The 18,425-nt window shown below is 40.4% G+C and overlaps 1 protein-coding gene across 12 annotated transcripts in view; it reads right to left on the bottom strand.

Moving 5' to 3' along the window:
• Positions 1–18,425, bottom strand: part of Tle1 (TLE family member 1, transcriptional corepressor) — an 80,762-nt gene that overhangs the window by 10,156 nt on the left and 52,181 nt on the right. For 5 of the 12 annotated variants that reach the window (XM_032902716.1, XM_032902725.1, XM_032902734.1 and 2 more), the window contains 7 exons: positions 16,464–16,574; positions 13,204–13,257; positions 12,546–12,698; positions 11,051–11,195; positions 10,324–10,425; positions 9,834–10,030; positions 8,382–8,458 (listed from right to left, as the gene is read on the bottom strand). In XM_032902716.1, coding sequence (XP_032758607.1) covers positions 8,382–8,458; positions 9,834–10,030; positions 10,324–10,425; positions 11,051–11,195; positions 12,546–12,698; positions 13,204–13,257; positions 16,464–16,574 — 839 coding nt within the window. The remainder of the gene's footprint in view (positions 1–8,381; positions 8,459–9,833; positions 10,031–10,323; positions 10,426–11,050; positions 11,196–12,545; positions 12,699–13,203; positions 13,258–16,463; positions 16,575–18,425) is intronic. The other 7 variants (XM_032902751.1, XM_032902791.1, XM_032902806.1 and 4 more) reach the window with 2 other exon arrangements.

The raw sequence follows: 18,425 nt of genomic DNA, 5'->3' as shown, positions 1-18,425 counted from the left end.
AACAAAAAACAAAAAAACCCACCACTACCACTACAACTACCAACAACAACAATAACAAAACCCTCTGAAAACAAGCAACTCAGAGAAAGCTGGGTTCACCTGGCTGGAAATCTCATGCTATAGTCCACCATTATGGTGAAGTCAGGTGACAAACCTGAAGTATCAAATCCAGTCAAGAGCAAAGAGAATAAACACATGAATCCAACCTTACTTGCCTGCTCTCACCTAGCTTTCTCCTCTTAACACTGTTGAGGATCTCCTGCCTAGGGAATGGTGCTCCTCATAATGGGCTTGGTCTTCATACATCCAGGTGGGGCCCTAACAAATCTGTATCAGGTGCCCTTCCAGCAATCCCAGGTTTTATCTTTAATGAGAATTCCACTGGTTACAGAGTTAAATGTTTCAGATTAATAAAATTATCTGTACCAAGTACAGATGGGAGAGCTGTCTATTGTGTTTGGGGAGACCTATCTTCAAGTGTGTTCTTCTTCCAACAACACAGGAGCTCAGAAGTATCATATTGAGGCAATTTAAATTGGATTCACAGTGTAATGAGAGCTGTGAACACCCATCTGTCCTGTGGGCAGCACATATGGATGCTAATAAATCAGTCCTGGGGGCCTAAGAGGAAGGTATAGAGCCTTAGTACATGAACAAACCAGAACAACACTCAGGCTGTGTGCTCTCTTCCAGGGATCCAGAGAGAAAAACATGAAGGGAACAGAGATGGCTGGAATTAGCTATTCACCCACAAAAGTAACAGGAACTTTCAATACCCCGTATCATGTCCATGTCAATGGTAGAGACCCCAGAGGAGACTATCTTCTCTACTGGCTGAGAAATTAGGAATAACATCACCAATCAGGATGGGTTATTTGCAAACAGTCAGTCAGCATAACCACCTTTCCTTATCCTCATGGGATACATTACGGGGTCCCAGGGGGCAACCTAAACCAAAAGTCACATTAGAGCTAGCTTTTCAATGTACAATCTATGAAGTTTAATTTACTAATCACGAAAAAAAACCATTTATAGTGTTAATACTTTCAGACTGCACTTGACCTGAAACTGTCAATAAGTGAGGATGAGTCTTTTAGACCTGAGTTACAGATACAAAAGAATGGCCTGATTATGTTTGTACAGGCTAAGAAAGAGGCAAAAAAATCATAGTATAGGTTTTCCACATGGCTGAAGTGATGAGCAAACTTTCTAAGAGAAAGATTTGTATTGCTCCTCAATGAGCTGTTAGGAAGAGGTGGGTACTACCAGTAAAAAGCAATTGAGCAGTATACACATGATACATGCACTGCTCTGTACCTGTATTACATCTTTAAAATGGCACACTTACTCATTCACGAAAAAGTAGAGGGAATGTCTCCCTCCCAACTCACCCACTACATTAAGTCGAAGACCGGGTTGAAGAACCTAGACTTTTCTATTAAATGGACTTGACAAGGGGCATTAGCTTGCTAGCTACACCAAACGTGTATGGTTTTACTGACTAGCTATTGAAGCATCTGTCTCCTGATCCACATGGCACAAAAACAAACAAACAAAACAAAAACAGTAACAACAACAAAACCCCAAAAACAAAAAACAAAAACACTCCCAAAAAAACAATAGAAGCACATTCTGGTATAAGGATTGGCTGTTAGAATTAAGACAGTACTAGGGAACTACAGTGAGTCTCCAGGAAACAGCAGCATTGTTAATCCACCACAAATATAATAGCCAATGAGGCTCTGCTGAATGTAACTTCCAGTGGGGAAGTGCAAGTATCAGTGGGGGGTGGGGGGAATACAGGAAAAACACAGATGGAAACAATCAGGCAAGCAAGGGATGTCTAATGAGGTAAGTAGGTCACCTGAACAAGCACAGTGACAAGTCTATAGGTAAAGATGTGAAGAAATGTCCACAGGGAAAGGATACTGGTAGCACACTGAGTCAGAAACGGAAAGATCTGGGACCACTCTACTCTAAGTCCACCCCCATCAAGAGGCCCCTGTTTCCACAGCTTTCTAGCTAAACTCCTACTGATCCATTCACTTCTGACTCTGAAATCAGGAGGTGGAACTGAAGAAATGAAAGGAAAGCCCACTGGATTTACCAGTTTAAAAGGAAAGGAAATCAGCACCTATTGAGAGCAAAGGGCTTTTCATTTATTGGGCAAATGGTATAGATGACGTACTAGAAAGGAAAAGGTCCTCTCCTGAGGTTCTTCCCAAAACAGTAAGCTGAATACCAAGAATGCATTCTGAGCAAGCAGACTATCTTCTGTTAACAAAGCTATTCATGTTCTGCAACCAAAAGAAAACAGGTGTTTAAAGACTCGCAGGTGACTTGGAAAAAGATCAAACCACACTAGCAGAATCCAATAAACAGTAATGAAGCAGAGACTCTGGGGATAAGTCCCTGTTGTCCAAGGACATCGCACTGCTGATATGAAAGTCCTTACTATATTAACAGGTACAAAAAGCCTGAGCAGTTCAACAACCTTGACTAGCTCTCTAGCCTCTCTACAGCTTCTGAGATCCTTCAAGATTTTAAAGCCAACTAATCTTGCTTCACAAGACACTAAGCTCCTTGCCACTTAGGAGCACAACCCAGTTCCCAAAACATTCCCTGCTACCACATCTTCAAGGTGTCCCACATTACTTGGAACTTTCCCTTCTGCCTAGAAGAGCATCCCCTCTCCTAGGTACATATCACCTGGGCCCCATCCACCACTCCCTGCAGGTAGCTCTTTCTCTGCATCTTTGCTACAACATCTATCACATAGGACATTTCTGCCTTTCCTGTTCCACAGTTCTTTAAAGTCACATGAAATATCTTCATCAGCCCATAGAAGAACTGGTGCTTAACCACTGAGTCTGAACAAGTCATCTATTTTCTGATTACTAGCAGAAAAAAATGTATGATGTTGATAAGAAGAGATATTACTCAGGCAGAGTCAACATGAGATGTCCAAGTACTAATGTGCTAAACATTCCAGACTTTTAAGTGTGCCGGAGAAGGACAAAAGAGCAAGGTTGCAACACAATGCAAAACATGTGCTAAGGTTTCTGAAGGAAATATGGCTATGTTGAACAATTTTAAAATCCTAGCAAACGAAACCACCTGCTGTAGACAAATGTGAAGAAAAATACACAAACTCTATTTCTATCTCATAAACTCTGCCATTTCTGAAGAGATAAAGAAGGAAAAGGGGGTTCATGGAGGGGCAACTGTAACCACACAAAGACAGGCCCTGCCTCAAGGTGACTGAAGAAGCAACCAGATGACCCACCAGTTGAAAACAAGTTAAATACCCATATAGCAAAAGAAAAACACAGAACAGACACCATTTTTAGCAAGCAACAGCCTTCAAAAGCCAAATATCACTATAGTGGTTAATTTAATGTGTCAATCTGCCCAGGCTAGGGAATGCCCAGATGGCTGAAAACATTCTAGCTGTGACTGGGGGTTGTTTCTAAAGAGATGATTATCTCATTGGTAGACAGAATAAAATGACCCACCCTCACCAATGTAGGCAGGCAACACTGAGTATTGTCCAAAACAATGGCAAAAACAGCACCAACAAAACAAAACAAACAAAAGAACAAAACAAAACAACAACCCCAGCTAAAACTGAAAAAGGTTGATAAAAGTTTATTGTTTATTTCACTCTTTGCTTAGCCTACCCTGTCATTTCGACACCAGTACCCATGGCTCTCAGGCCATCAGACTTGGACTAAAACACCAGCTGAAAGTGCTATACCTTTCCATTCCTCCTAGTCACATGCCTTCAGAGTCAGAAGCGCACAGTCAGATTTCCCAGGATTCCAGCTTACTGATGGTAGACCACAGGATTTCTCAGTTTTCATAATCACATGGGTGAATTCTTTGTATAAAGTCCCCTTCCTCTTTACTATATATTACTTGTTTTTCTGAAGAACCCCCATACATAATTAAGTTTGAAGACAACTAAGTTTTCAAATCTACTAAACTAGCTATCTATGGTACCCACGTTAATCATCAGAGAAGGCAGAGGGCGGTGCGATAAAAGACACTGGCACTGAACCCCTCCTGGCTAGAAGCTACCGAAAAACAGTTTCTTCCTAAGAGGTAATTTCTCTCTAATGGCCTGATTTTATTTTTCCCTTTTAGGCTCTATACCCCCAAAAGGACTTTTTTTTTTTTTTTTTTTGAGAGTTCCATTATTTTATTTTGGGAAAAAACATATACATATAATTAGTTTTAATATTATTATGTTTGTGTGTACAGACTCACACTGGGGAGAACAAGGGGCAATGTGTGTAGGAGTTGGTTGTCTCTTTTCAACTTGTGGACCTAAGAATAGATCTCAAGTCCTCAGGTTTAGTGCCGAGTACTTTTGTCCATGGAGACATCTCACCAGCCCTGGGTATTTAATTACAAACCACATCTGAAACACTCTAGTGTACAGTATCTGCTTTCTATCCTGGTCTACACAATCTCCCAAAAGGACTTTAAAAGCATAATTTATGTACTAAATGAGTAGGTAGAAGACTTCAGAATTATGTGACTGATGTTCAAGCACAGGGTAAAAAAACTTGAACTCCTCTACAATCTGAAGCCGAATTATAATTAATCTGACTTACAACTACCCCAAAGGGGTATCTCCAATTAAGGGACAAGGAAATTTGGGGAACCTTCTACTAGGAGAAAGAAGGCAGAAACAGGACTTACTCACATGACTATAATTCAAGGTCAATGTGTGTGTCAGACCTCACAGAAGGCTGCCGGAATGCAAATGTCTGTGAAAATACATCTGCAGAGGCTGTGTGAGTGCAGCATCCGAGGAAGCATGTGATACATGATAGCTGTTCAGCAGGGCTATGGCTTAGGTAAGCATCCCACCACTGCCTAATCCCAAGCATTTCCAAAATCACGTCATTCTTTGGAGGTGGTCCTGGGAGGTGTAATCAAGCAAGTTGAACGTAAGCCTGAGGAGCAAGCATCCTCATGATTCTCCTTCTGTTCCTGCTTCAGGTTCCTGCCCCTACTTTCCTCAGTGATAAGCTGTTTACTTGGAAGTGTGACTTCAATGAACACTTTCCTCTTTCCTCCCAAAGCAACCTTTCGTTGTGGTGTTTACTACAGCAAACTAAGATATAACCTAAATAATGCTTTGTTAGCATATTTTGAGAGACTTTCTGTCCCAACTCCAAAAAAGCTAAGTCCTTAACCTTACCACCCTGCAGTTTATCACCAAAATCTAGGGACCAATGCCGAACAGATCAAAATAACCCCTTTCTTTCATTTATTTCCCAACACATCATAGCTCTGAATCAGAACTTTCTCTTGTCATCATTCCATTATGTACAAGTGTTCTTGTGTGAGTTCTCTGCCTTGATTATCCTTTGCTACTCTATTATCTTGTGTGGAATCTCAACAACATATAAAAAACAATACAATACAAAGGATAATACAATTTATGTGTATTTTGTAAAACTGTCTTGTCAGTTTAGTGCCAGACAGTGATTCTCAACATGTGGCTTGGGGGCTCAAAGACCTTTTCAAAGCCGTCATCTAAGATAATCAGAAAACACAGATATTTACATTATAAACACAGAGATTTATATTATAATTTAACACAAGAGCATAATTAGGAAGTAGGAACAAAAAATAATTTTAGTTGGGGGGGGTCAACACTGTATAAGGATCTGTATTAAGGAGTCAGAGCATTAGGGAAATGGAGAACCACTGCCCCAAGGCCATAGAAAGACTCTGAAAGGGTGGAAGACAAATGTCTATTCCCCACCACAAATTTCCTTGGCTGTGAGCTCCAATTCAGGTCCCTTCTAGCCAGGCAGTAGGTCCCAATGCAAGAGGCACAGAGAAGATGTAACAGTGCCTGGAAACTTGATGAGCAGATGTGGGGGCCTCAAACTGTACCCTACAAGGAAAGACTAAAGTAATGGGTAAAATGCTGTATTTTGCAACTGAGCCTAAGAATATCAAGATGATGTTCATTTAGCAGCAGTGTGGCCTCTGGGGGTAGGAATGAAGATTTAAATTACCACTCAAAGTCCTAAAGAGTTTCACATTTGTAAGTTGTGTCCTTGGACTTATCTGTTCAGAGGTATGCTTTGCATGGAGGGGTTACCATAACCAACTTGATACAGACATAAACATTTATGCCACAGATGTGAGTGTCCCTCCAGCCTAGCTGAACCTGGAGTTCATTCTCTGGAGGCACTTATCCATACGCATAAGTCCTTTACTTCTTGCCCACTATGTGATCTGGCTGTCCCTATCACTGGATCCTGGTTGACCTAGTGCTTCACACATGAGATTTAGCATTGTGTATGTTCCTTTCTAAGGAGATTTTTCCCATCCCAATTTTGTTCATGTGTTTGTTTGTCTGTCACCTACTGCTCTGCCTGAATATAACCTAATACAAGTAGAATTGTAGTTGGTAGTTGTTTTTTCAGGGGCCACACTATTAGACCCTCACAGTAGGAAACACAGAGAGAAGCCTCTTCCTGGAGAAGAGTCCTTTGTTCTTAAATACAGGATATGCTATGAAGCCATGGATACCTTTCCCACCCCCAGCTGGCCTACCCAAATATTCCTTCAGCTGCTCTTTTTCAGACTTATTTGCATAGCTGTTATTCTTTGTTCACCCTATCCAGGACATGTTGATTTGTCTCTATTTTTCTTAAGTGCCTCCCAGCAGTTCTAGCAAAGGGTGGTCTGTAAACATTGGCCACTGTCTGTCACAAATTAGCAGTCACTTCAAGATTACTGACTCTTATAAGAATTAGTTCTTAGAATTTGTGTGGTTTTTTCCTCCAAATAAATTATCCTGTTTCAGAAGTATGACTCTGACTAAATGTGTCACTATAAATCTCCGAGAAGCACTGAGACAATAAATGGTACATATTCTTCCATGAAAATTAATGGGTTAGTATTAGAAATGAGACTATATAACCAGTACTTAGCAATGGGGAATTTCACTGATTCCATACTACCCATCAATCCTGTATTCCTCACACAATGCAGCTCATGTCATCACCACATACACGTTAGCAGTGGCAGTTCAGATCCAGGTATCAATGGATACCTTAAATCTTAACAAACTGCTACTATAGCCTTTGCACTTTGATATACATTATGTTAAATTATAGTTGCAGGGCTTTTTGTTGGTGGTGATATTGAAAAAGGGTTGTGGTATATAGTCTAGGTATTCAGAATTGCAATCCACCTGAGTCTGCTTCCTACATTATGAATCAATAGGACTAGTGTTAAAACATCTTCAACACAAAGAAATGCAAGGTATTCACAAGCCAAGGAAACACTTATATCACTATGTTTTGCTTCGAATCTTGCATGTGTGTGCATGTTCAGGTGCACAGACTACCTGTAACAACATTCACACAAACACACGCATATACAAACTTTAAAAAAAATATGCTCTACATTAGGCATGTCCTGAACATCTATTCAAGGATTTTAACTCGTATCTCTTCCTACTAGACAGCTATTTGTCCTTCATATTCCCTCAAGATATACTGATTAAAGGTAAAGACAAGTCCTGAGGATAAGGGGTGGGATAAAGACTAAATGGAGGCCTGAGGCATACCCTTTAGAACCTCTCCTTTGGAAAGTCAACTTCATAATGCCCCCAGCCACACACCCCCCACACACAGATTGACTTGACCTTTACATTTTAATTCTGCTTTGTATAAAACTTGAGAAAATCAGCAATTCTCTGAAATAATGTTTCTAATAACTTACACTAAAAGGAAGTGATTTTTATTTAATTTGTTACTTTTGTGAGTTAGAATAAAGCAATGCAGTGTTTCTACGCTCTGAATGTTTTTGTATCCTTTAACTTAAGTCTCTTGTTCGCTCATAAGGAAACTGCAAAAGCAAAGTACCAGCAAAACTGGGACATGGGTGTCCCACAAGACCAACCAACCAAATAACATATTTCTAGAAAAAACAAGGAGATGGTTGTACTGTTCTGGGTAAAGAGATAGCAGTTTAAGCCTCCATGGTTTGAAGAGTTTCTGACAATTTACCTGTGTACAGCATGAGCAAAAATGTGGCAGCTGTCTTCCAACCACACATCAAGACAACAGCTTCCTGCAAAAGAGCTTCTCCAGCTCTTTCCTCCTACCTGTCCTCATCTTCTATAGTTTCTCTTCAAAAATAACTAAATGCATGAGCTAGGAGCTTACACGCATGGAGAAGATAGAAGAATGACACCTACAAGTTACCTATTTATAGAAAAGTGTTAGCACTCCTCAGAAGTCTCCTTGGAAACATACCAACCTATCTGCCCTTGGGATTCCACATTGCTGACCCTACCACTTCTGAAACAGATCCCCAAACTAAGGAACAAAGGTACTTACGGTTTCCCGCCAGGTATTCCTGCCAGGTTGGGAGGGATAGAAGGTACTCTCATGTGAGGAGGAGGATCAAAACCAACCTGATAATAAAAGAAAAGCATGGCAGACTCAGTTTATGCCAGGTGGACACTCTGTGGACATTTAGTTCATATAAGAAATCCATATATCCCCTAAGCAATGTTAAGTGGGCACAGTAACAAGGGCTGGTATTTTTCCAAAGAAAACATACAATGTAGTAACTCAACCACATCTAAAACACTATAAAACACACTTCCGTTTTGTGATGTGGAGAGGAGGTATGATCAATTTGTACAATCCAGGTACCAGCATTCCAGGATAAACATTTTCCATAGACATCAGTGGTCCTGTCTTTCTGAGCAAATACAGGGAAGATAGGAAACAGTCTAGCACTAATACCACTGGCTATTTCATTCTTTTCATCCTTGGGAACCCTTAGAACATTTTGGAATGCTACAGTGTAACAGGCTATTATCCTAAAATGGTAAGAGCACTGACCCCACACTATCCCCTGTGGTAACCAAAACTGTTGGACACTACTCATCAAAGTCAGTATTTACAGACTCTATGCTACCCTGTTTGTGCACCATAAAAACAATTAAGCACTTTCACACTAGATTACAAGAGGCAATCCACTCAAGGAGGTAAAGAAGACAAAACTGTCCATGATATATTTCACATGGCTTACAGGAAAGATTTGCTGTGAGTTGTATTTTACTCCTTTTCCTTGTGTAATTTTATTGTTCAAAAGCAGTTCTGTATCTTTTAGGTAAAAAAAAAACAAAAACAAAACAAAACCTAGGTCATTTGAGTGACAAAACATAAGGCAACATAGAGAGACTGGCCCAATGGTTTTAAAATCTGTCCAACTCAGACAAAAATCTCTTCTTTTACATAAGCCAGCATGTTCACTTTAAAGAACATATAGGTATAGAAAACAAAAGGTTATGGCTTCTCAAATGTTCTTTTAAAGATGTAGAAAAAGGAAAACAGCTCAAAAATACATGACAATATTCACTTCAATATTTTCAGATTTAAAAAAAAAATTACTTTTGGTGAGAGAAAGCTGTATCTATCCTGGAACCATCCATCCAAGGAAACTCTAAACACTGCTGTTTTCATCCACAGACATGCTGAAACAAAAGACATTTGCCCTAGCTTAATAACCAGGATACTGGCCAAGGCTGACCAGAAGGTAAATATGTGGCTTGAGCAGTAAGAATCACCTTTGGTGTTTGTTTCCAAGCATGTCGTTGGGTGTATTCCATTTAAGGCAGTGAGGGCATATATATCTTAGACCCAATCACCCAGGATACAATTCTATGCCTTTCATCCCAGTTCGTGTACCCAGAAGCTTGTTGCCTGATCACTAACACCTTGGGCCCTGTACCCTTTGGGTTGCCTACTCACTGGAGCACACCCAAGCACCTGACCTACCATTGGGGAGCGCCCATAGGCCACCACAGCAGCAGCAGCTGCAGCAGCTGCAGCGCTCATCTGTGGAGACATGCTGTGTAGACCTGCATAGGCAGCGCCAGGGCTGGTCAGCTCTCCGTTCATGCCTGCATGGGGCACCATGCCAAAGGGGGCAGGGTATGGGCCAGGCACTGCCAGGGGCGTCCTCAGGCCAGCTGCTGCAAGGAAACATGGCATGTATGATGAAACTGACTATCATGCCGAACCTGACCAATGATTCTAGTCATTAGTTATAATGATGGGCAGGATTTCAGGGGACAGCAATCATGATCCCCAATCTAGACACAAGATCCATTCCTTCCCACAGCTGAATTCTCCTCAAGGACAGAAAGCACAACCCTCATATTTCCTCATTGGCAAAGCAGCCACACCAGGAAGCCAGGAGGATTAATCGACATCTTTGCACCCAATTCACAAAGGGCAAGCCAAGGCACAGATTCTGAGTGTTTACCTGACTTAATCTCAAAAGAAGATTTTCTGGATAAAATCCAAGATTTCTCCTTGAGTCCGAACTTTCCACTCCCTGGTACCAATTCCAAATGAAAACCAAATCCTGGATTTACGCAAACCAGAGCAGGGCTTTAGGAAGAGCATTCTGGTGCCTAACTTCCCTGGACTCAAGCTGCTGCATTTTAGCTTGTCCAGTGAGGAAGATCAATTTCAAAGTTATGAGTGACCTCATGAATTAGAGTATCAGCAAAACCCTCCCAACTTCCTGATTCCTGAAGATGTAGCAAAAAACCAAAACAAAATAAAACAAAACAGCCCAGCCAACTACAGGTGGCAAAATATATACTTTGGCTATAAAGTCAGCCACTTTGGTTAGTTGGTTGGTTGGTTGGTTGGTTGGTTGACAAAGGGCTTACTTAATATTAGTAACATCAGCCAGATATAGAACGACGATTTGTAAGATTATGTTGAAATAACTATCAGAAACTTTACTGTAATCACTAGGATTTGAACTCCTTTGAAATAAAAGAGAAGCTGACTGTAAATAGTTAGAGACTAACTGGTGCAGCTGCTGGAATCCAGGACAAATGTGCTTGTTACCGTGCCTTTTCAAACAGGAGAACAGCTCTAAGTGGTTCACATTCAGGGGCAAACTGTCAGGAGATTAGCAGACAACACATCAAGCTGGGATAGAGGAAACAAAGCGCAGTAGGAGAAGGGGTGCTGACCTGCTTGGTTGACAAGGGGCTCCATGGCTGGAGGCTTGCCGAGACCTGGACGGAGGCCTGGCGTAGCGCTGGTGCCCGGGGTTGGCATGTCACTCCGAGGCGTTGGTGTGCTGGATTTCAGAACAGGCGTGTTGGCTTTTTCATGCTGGTATCATTTAACAAATTAAATGAGTATTATTTTTAATCCAAGCCATATTACACAATTTATCACAACAGCAGCTGGGGCACTGGGCACCTTCTAGTTACTCCCTAGCCAATTTTCATAAATCCACACAATGTCGACAGCATTAACTTGTGAGTGAGAAATGTTGACCTTTCCTCTTCCTGCCAGATTAAAACTCGAGCCGGAGACACACAGAGCATGATCCTCCACAAATTTTATTTAAAAAAATTTTTTCCATGAAGCTTGTGAACTTAGGGTCTTTACCCTGTCAGAAAGATGACCACACAGAGATTCTTTCTAAGCCACTTCAAAGGATGTACCTGGCCTCCAAATCTATAAAGTGGAACCCTTTCCCCAGCCTCACCTTTTGGGGATTCAGCCTGACAGTGACAGACAGTGGAACTACCAATTATTTTAGAAGCAAACCAGCATTTCAGAGATAAAGTTCCAGAAGTACTCGTCCCACACTGCTTATACACAGGCCCCAAAAGACATCTCTATGGCTACCTAGCTAAAGAAGACTCACCAGTGCAAACAGGAAACTTATCACCTGCCAGCAACCTTTATAACTTGAGACAGTAATACAATAAAAAAGGTATCTTCTTTTATCTTCCAACTCCTGTGTCCCTAGAACACTGTTCAAGAAGGAGCAGGGTGTAGAAAAGAGAGTGAGCCAAATTCTCCAAGCTCTGGCTTAGGATTTGATATTATTCTCAGCAAGTTACTCAGGCTTGGCTTTACTCTAATTGCATAAAGCAATAACCTTGAGGCCACCAACGCAAACATCAGCTTTGAGGTAGTCTCACAATGTAAGACAGACTTCACTTCTAGTTCAAGAGCTTCCTTCCTGCCAGATCCTCCCAAATATAGCCACTACAGACAAGCAGTGCCATCCTCAGAAATACAAGATTTGTTCAATGGCTAAAGGACCACATGAATGGGTTATGATGCATCCACCAACGATCCCAAGCCTCCTGTGCATATGCCATTTCGGATGTGATATGCACAATGGCTCAGTTTACCCCATAAACAGTAGCTCTGCAAAATCAAGATACCTTAGGACAGTTATTCATTACTACCTGCTAAGTTTCACAGAGCTGAGTCATGACCATATCTAAGGAAAAACTGATGAACAGAAACTTACACAGTCATTCTAATCATGGTCTGAGAGATAAAGGAGGTAATGATAAATAGTGAATAGGACAGCAAGTGTTTCAAAACTTGCACACAAAACCTTTAAGCAGCAAAATCCCTAGTTCACACACTTCAGGATCCCATGTCCCACAAAGAAAATGGCAGTGTCACCCAGAGAAAAGAGCAGCTCCTACCTACCAGGTTCACTTCTTTGGATTTCAGGGATGAGGAACTTCCAGAGGAGGCTGTGGATGCCGGGCTACCTGAAGCATCTTTCTTCAACAGACGGTTTTTGTCAATTCCGTTTTCCCGGGGTGAGTGTGTGGGGCTTGCATGTGGAGAAGAAGGGTCCTCAACACACAATAACAAGTTGACATGTTTTAACTCAGAATGAACATACTCTTTTATACTCTCAACTAAAGGACAATACTGAAAATCTTTTAGATTCAAGAAGTATAATGCTCCCTAAATGAGCAAAATGGTATTTATACAATGCCCAGAACCATATCATAAGGAAAACAGTCATTTCTCTCCCAATACCCAGGTGCATCCTCTAGCCAGAAATCCAACATAGAAATTAAAAATGACTTAGGAAACAGATTTTTCTTTCTGGTGGGTTGGGGAATCAAACACAGTTGGTGCCAATGATAGACAAACACTCCTGAACTGAGCTACATTCCCAAGTGTTTTAAAAGGGAAATTACAGTTTCAATTAGGTTATGACTACTCTGTATAAACATCCATTAAATTCTTGATACATGAAGGTCCAAGACACAGATATTGTAACTCAAATCCATTCACTTACAACTGGACTTTTCTCAACACTATTCAAGAAAATCCTTGATGAAAAAGTTACCTCATTAGACACATCCACAACTAAGTTGTCGTCACTCTTGTCCCCATCACTGTCCTAGAAAAAAATTAATTTTGTTTAGTAAAAACTAAGAATAAGTTTTGAACTGTTCAGTTTTTTTCAATAATTCTTGGCAGCAGACAAGCTAAACAAGCTTGCAGGCTCCAGTCTATAGGCATTTACCATTACCTTTCCCCCACTGCCCTATAACCTAGGGTACACTGAGCTCCAGCTAAATGCTGCTGTAGTACAAGCCAGCTGCCCAGTCTCAATTTGTTCATAAAACATATGTTCAAAGGGCTTGATGTCTGCAATGAGAGTAAATTTCTTAGAATCTGAATTTGTATACCTTCATATTAGAATTCAGGACACTTGATTTCAAAGTAAAGAACAACATACCATTGCTTTTATACTTAAAGATATGCAGCTAGTCAGTATGGGGCTCACAGTCAATTCATAACTATAACTTATGCCACCTTTCTATGAGGTCACTAATTATAACAAAAAAAAAAAACAAAACAAAAGATCTATCACATGTAAAGAATAAACTGTGGCAGCTGGTGATACAGCTCAATTCAGAGCACCTACTATGGACAAAGCCCTGGATTTGAAGCCCAGAACTGTACAATATCAGATGAAATGCTGCACACCAGTACTCAAGTCAGGAAAGTTCAAGCCCATGTCATACTTGGTTACAAAATGAGTTGAAGCCTGCCTAGCTACTATGTAAGATTTCCTGTCTCAAAAAAAGGGGGATCAGGTGGCTGGAGAGATTTAATTCAATGGCTAACGTATTTGCTGTGTATAAGGACTGGAGTTCAGATCCCCAGAATTCACGGGGATGTCATATAGGCTCAGAGGGTACCTGTAACTCTAGTACTCAGGAGACAGAGATAGGGGATCCCTGGACATTCTAGGTAGATGGACTCTAGGAAATTGGCAAGACTCTTGACTCTATAAAACAAAAAATTGGAGTGCTATAGAAGACACAATGTCAACTTCATATATCCACATGTACATTCAGGCACCATATATATGGAAGTAAAAAAAGATAAAAAGCAGACAGAGGTAGCTGAAGGGCACTGCCATCCAGTATAGGGTTCTTCACTGTCTTTTCATTGAACTCTAAAGTTGGCTAATCACAGGAAATTCCAGGGTTACATTGCATTTAGAAAAGCTGTGAGTTAAAGATGAGTTCATTCCCATATCAAAGTTTGAAAAATTCCATTTTCTTAGTGTGGTGTAAAATAAGTGACCTCCATAAGCTCAGATGCCTGAATACTTGGCCCCTAGTTAGTGGCTGTGTTTGGTAAGTTTGGCTTTACTGGACAAAGTATGTCACTGGGGTAGTCTTAGGTTTTCGATACAAGCGGCACTGCTAGGCCAATACAAAAGTGATATGGAAGTTACCAGCAGCATAAACTGACAGCCAATGCTCCAGTTAAAAGCATCCAAATTAAAAATTTACTGAAATACTTTCATTGAAAAAAAGTGATAAAGAAAACCTATCTGCTTCTAGTGTCAAAGAAAAGCACAAATGTTCTCAGCTGTCAAGAGTAGAAATGGTGAACAACCATAAACTTAAAAGGCTTCTCTATAGGAAAAGATCTATTAAAATGCTCATAGTACAAAAGGTGAAATGGATTAACTATAGCAAAGAACTTACTACCATTGCACTCCTTTTTAATTTAGAAAAAAACCTTTCCTTTCAATGAAAAATAAATATGAGAAATACATATATAGTATTATAATGACCCAAGTAGAAAAAATAATATTCTTATCATTTTATCATTTCTGTTTGGGACCTAAAACTCCTGCCTTATACTTCTTCATAAACATGTAACAGGTTGTGTAAACAGAATTCATCTGACTCTGCTGTAGAAAAGTATCTTCATTCTGTCTAAGAATTTTGTGTTTTCTAGATCCTCATTTCCCATACCCTATAACCCCTCCCATGGCATTCTGACGTGAATCATTCTTATTTTCTACAATTGAAATGCAACTTTGTATTGGGCCCTTCTGCAAATATAAACCAGCACAATACAGTAAGCTTCTGTCAAAGAGTTCTGGTCTTAGGTTTTGCCTCCCACATGTTCCAATATAATCTCATTTTTGTAAGGAGACAAGACATTAGTACCAGAAAAACATCAGGTCAAAATACTGATTCTTGGTCCCTCATTGCTGAATTAAATATGCAAGCCTTGTGGAGAAACTGATAATACAGAACCAGGTATCAGCAAATGGTCCACCTTCTGAACATCATAGACCTTCTTGATTGCTGATACTGAATGTTCTAAATGAAAGCAAACTCATGCAGCTCTAAGCAACAGAAAGTAGTAGAAGGATATTTAAATGGCTTGGGTTAAACTGGAGAGAGCCAATGACCTTGGTTTTTGAGATGTTTATTAAATCATGATATAAACTGTGAAGTGATCTAGGACCTCTAGGGAAATGCCAACTCTAAAAATAGATTCAGGACTGCAATACAGCATGGCTTTGGAAGAAGGTGCTTCCAGAGTGCTACTAACCCATGACCTCTGCTGAAACACAAGCTCCTGGCAAGTTTCATTAGCTATGAAATGAAGATGATACCCAAGTTGGCAAGTTTTAGTAAGAACTAAATGAAATGATCTGTGTCAGAGCACAGGGTTCCTGGCACTATTCCTGGCAAACAAACTGTTATTATTAGCTGAAGGCTTAGGCAAGCCAGCAAGAAACAGAAGCCTTGTGTCTAAATTTCCCCACAGCTTCAAAGTAGATCCTTCCTTCAAGGCCAACAGGCAAGTGGCTCAAGTCAGTCTGATGTTATACTTTTGTTTGTTTTTTGTTTGTTTGTTTTGTAGTGTCTATGTGTTTTTACCACACTGCTGATCAAATCTAAGGCCTGGCATATGTTAAAAGTACTCTACCACAGAGCTATCTCTCCAAATTTTGATTTTATGACAAGTTCTCTCTAGATAGCCCAATTTGGCCTTGTCATTGTAATCCTCCTGCTTCAGCCTCCAGGTACTGGTGCTCAACTAACCTGACACTACTCTCCGGTTCCCTTTGTGAATAACTAAATTAAAAAGATCTAAGCCCAAATGAAGTGGAATATAATATATAGCCCTGATGAGAAATAACATCTTCCAGTGTAGGAACTTACCTGCTTTACAGTATGAAGAGATAAGAGAATTATTTCATTCTAGCATTACACCTGGATACTTGCTCACAGGGAAAGCAGCAAGTAAATTATCATTATGTGAAGTCCTTTATTCACTTACATAATTATCCTTATCATCCACCTTCCGTTTTTTGATGTCACTGGAAAACTCTGGACCATTTCTGCGTTTATCTGTGCCTCTTAGGCTGTCTGGGACCAAGAGGGAATTACTCTGCAAGACAAAAAAGTACTAATAAAGGTTTCTTCCTAGGCCGCTTTTATGCAAAGAAACCCAACCTGGAAAAACTGTTTTAGGGACTGGACACTCCAACAATCTTGCATCTCTATTAAGTCACAAGTCTTAAGACCCTGTGGCAAACATTTAGACAGAGCATCAAGAGAAACCTGACTTTATACCTATCTAATGGTTTAAACCCTGGTAGATCCTTGAGGCCCTATTTACTCAAACTGTGCTTCTGTTTAGTGTTGGAAAAATAGGCACTTGCTGATTGTATACAGATGTGTTTTTACTCATTTTCACTGCAACTTTTGGGGAGAAATATGAAGTCTTTGAATAATTCCTGATATCACTTTATTAGGCATATTATGACAGGAAGTCACTATGTGCCTCTTTTAAAAGGTACCTAAGACGCACGTAGGAGTAATAGTAGTTCCTAAATGCCCAATCATATTTCCCATAAAAATAAAGGATTTTTAAGTTCTTTTAATTAATTGTTGAAAATTATTTGGCATTGTTGGTCAATACCACTGAAATTTAATATACAAAGAAGAAATCTTAACTACTTGTGAACCTTCAACAGCAAAAGCAGCTCTTACACAAAAGCAAGAACTTGGACTAAGCTTTGCCACAAACCATACAGGACACTTTCTTCAGCACATGCTGAGTATGAACAGTTGACCCAAAGAAAACAGGCATTTTAGATATTTTGGGGTCACATGACATGACCTGCCCATCCTTTCAATTCCCATCTCCCCTCAGGCTAAAGCAGAACTTGTTGCAAAGAGCTCTTGTAAGAGCTGGATTAGCATATGCAAGGGGCCAATTTGTTCAGTGATGTGTTACTGCATTGAACAATACTGAAAGAGCTGTGCAAAAACTGCCTTTCACAAGCCCAGATAACCCCAATTTCTGCCAAGATGCTTGAGAACTAAGGATGGGGGTAGGGGCAGAGAGTCAGCAACTATGCCACCTTTCCTGGCCCAAAGAGGACCACAATACACAGTATGTACCAGGAATAAATGTTTTATGTAACATTTTTTAAGGCTGTGGATTTCCATTCCTTACCAGTCACACACAATTGGCCAGGTGGTTGGCTCTCCAAGCTTACCAGGATAAGCCCTGTACCCTACTTTGACAATTCCATCACACACAGGAACAACGACAACAACAACAAAAAATACCCCAAAAAACAAAAACAATGAAACCTGGGGACTAGAAGGCACTTTGAAATCTCTTGTCCCACTTTAGAGTCGATCCAAAGCTGAGCTTTTTTTTATTCATGATTGTTCAAACAAAACAAAAGGTCAGGAGGATTAGGTAAAAGGTAGAATGACCCACAAATTCAGTTCAAAGGCCCACAGTGCCTGGAGCTGAAAGGTGAACTGACTAGATCTATGGAATAATTATTTAAAAATTACCTCCTTAAAACCCTCAGACTCCAACCAGGGCCCATGGCTGGCCAAGGATGAGAATTAATAAACCCCACGCACAGCAGTTACTAGTATATTGAGGACATTCTAGCCCTGAGGTTATATCCAGACTCTGAACAGAACAAATGAATCATGAGTGGGGCTGTGTCTCACTCAGCCTTACATCTGCACCAGTGCCTTAATGGGAGAGTAAGTGCCTAGCTTCTCAGAGACTTGAAGTGCCAGGGTCAGGGACTCCCAGGGAGTCCCACCCTCTCACAGGAGAAGGGGAAAATGGGATTGTGGGACGGGGTTATGGTGGGAGGGGGCAGCGAGCAGAATGTAAAGTGAATAAGTTGAAAATAAATTTAATAAATAAATAAAAAAGTCTAGGTCTGGAGCAACTTTAAAGTCTCTAGCAAAATCAGCAGTG

The sequence above is a fragment of the Rattus rattus genome, chromosome 1, assembly GCF_011064425.1.
Source record: "Rattus rattus isolate New Zealand chromosome 1, Rrattus_CSIRO_v1, whole genome shotgun sequence".
Lineage (NCBI taxonomy): Eukaryota > Metazoa > Chordata > Mammalia > Rodentia > Muridae > Rattus > Rattus rattus.
Note: the sequence above shows the minus strand (reverse complement) of the source record. Positions and strands in the feature narration are given on the sequence as shown.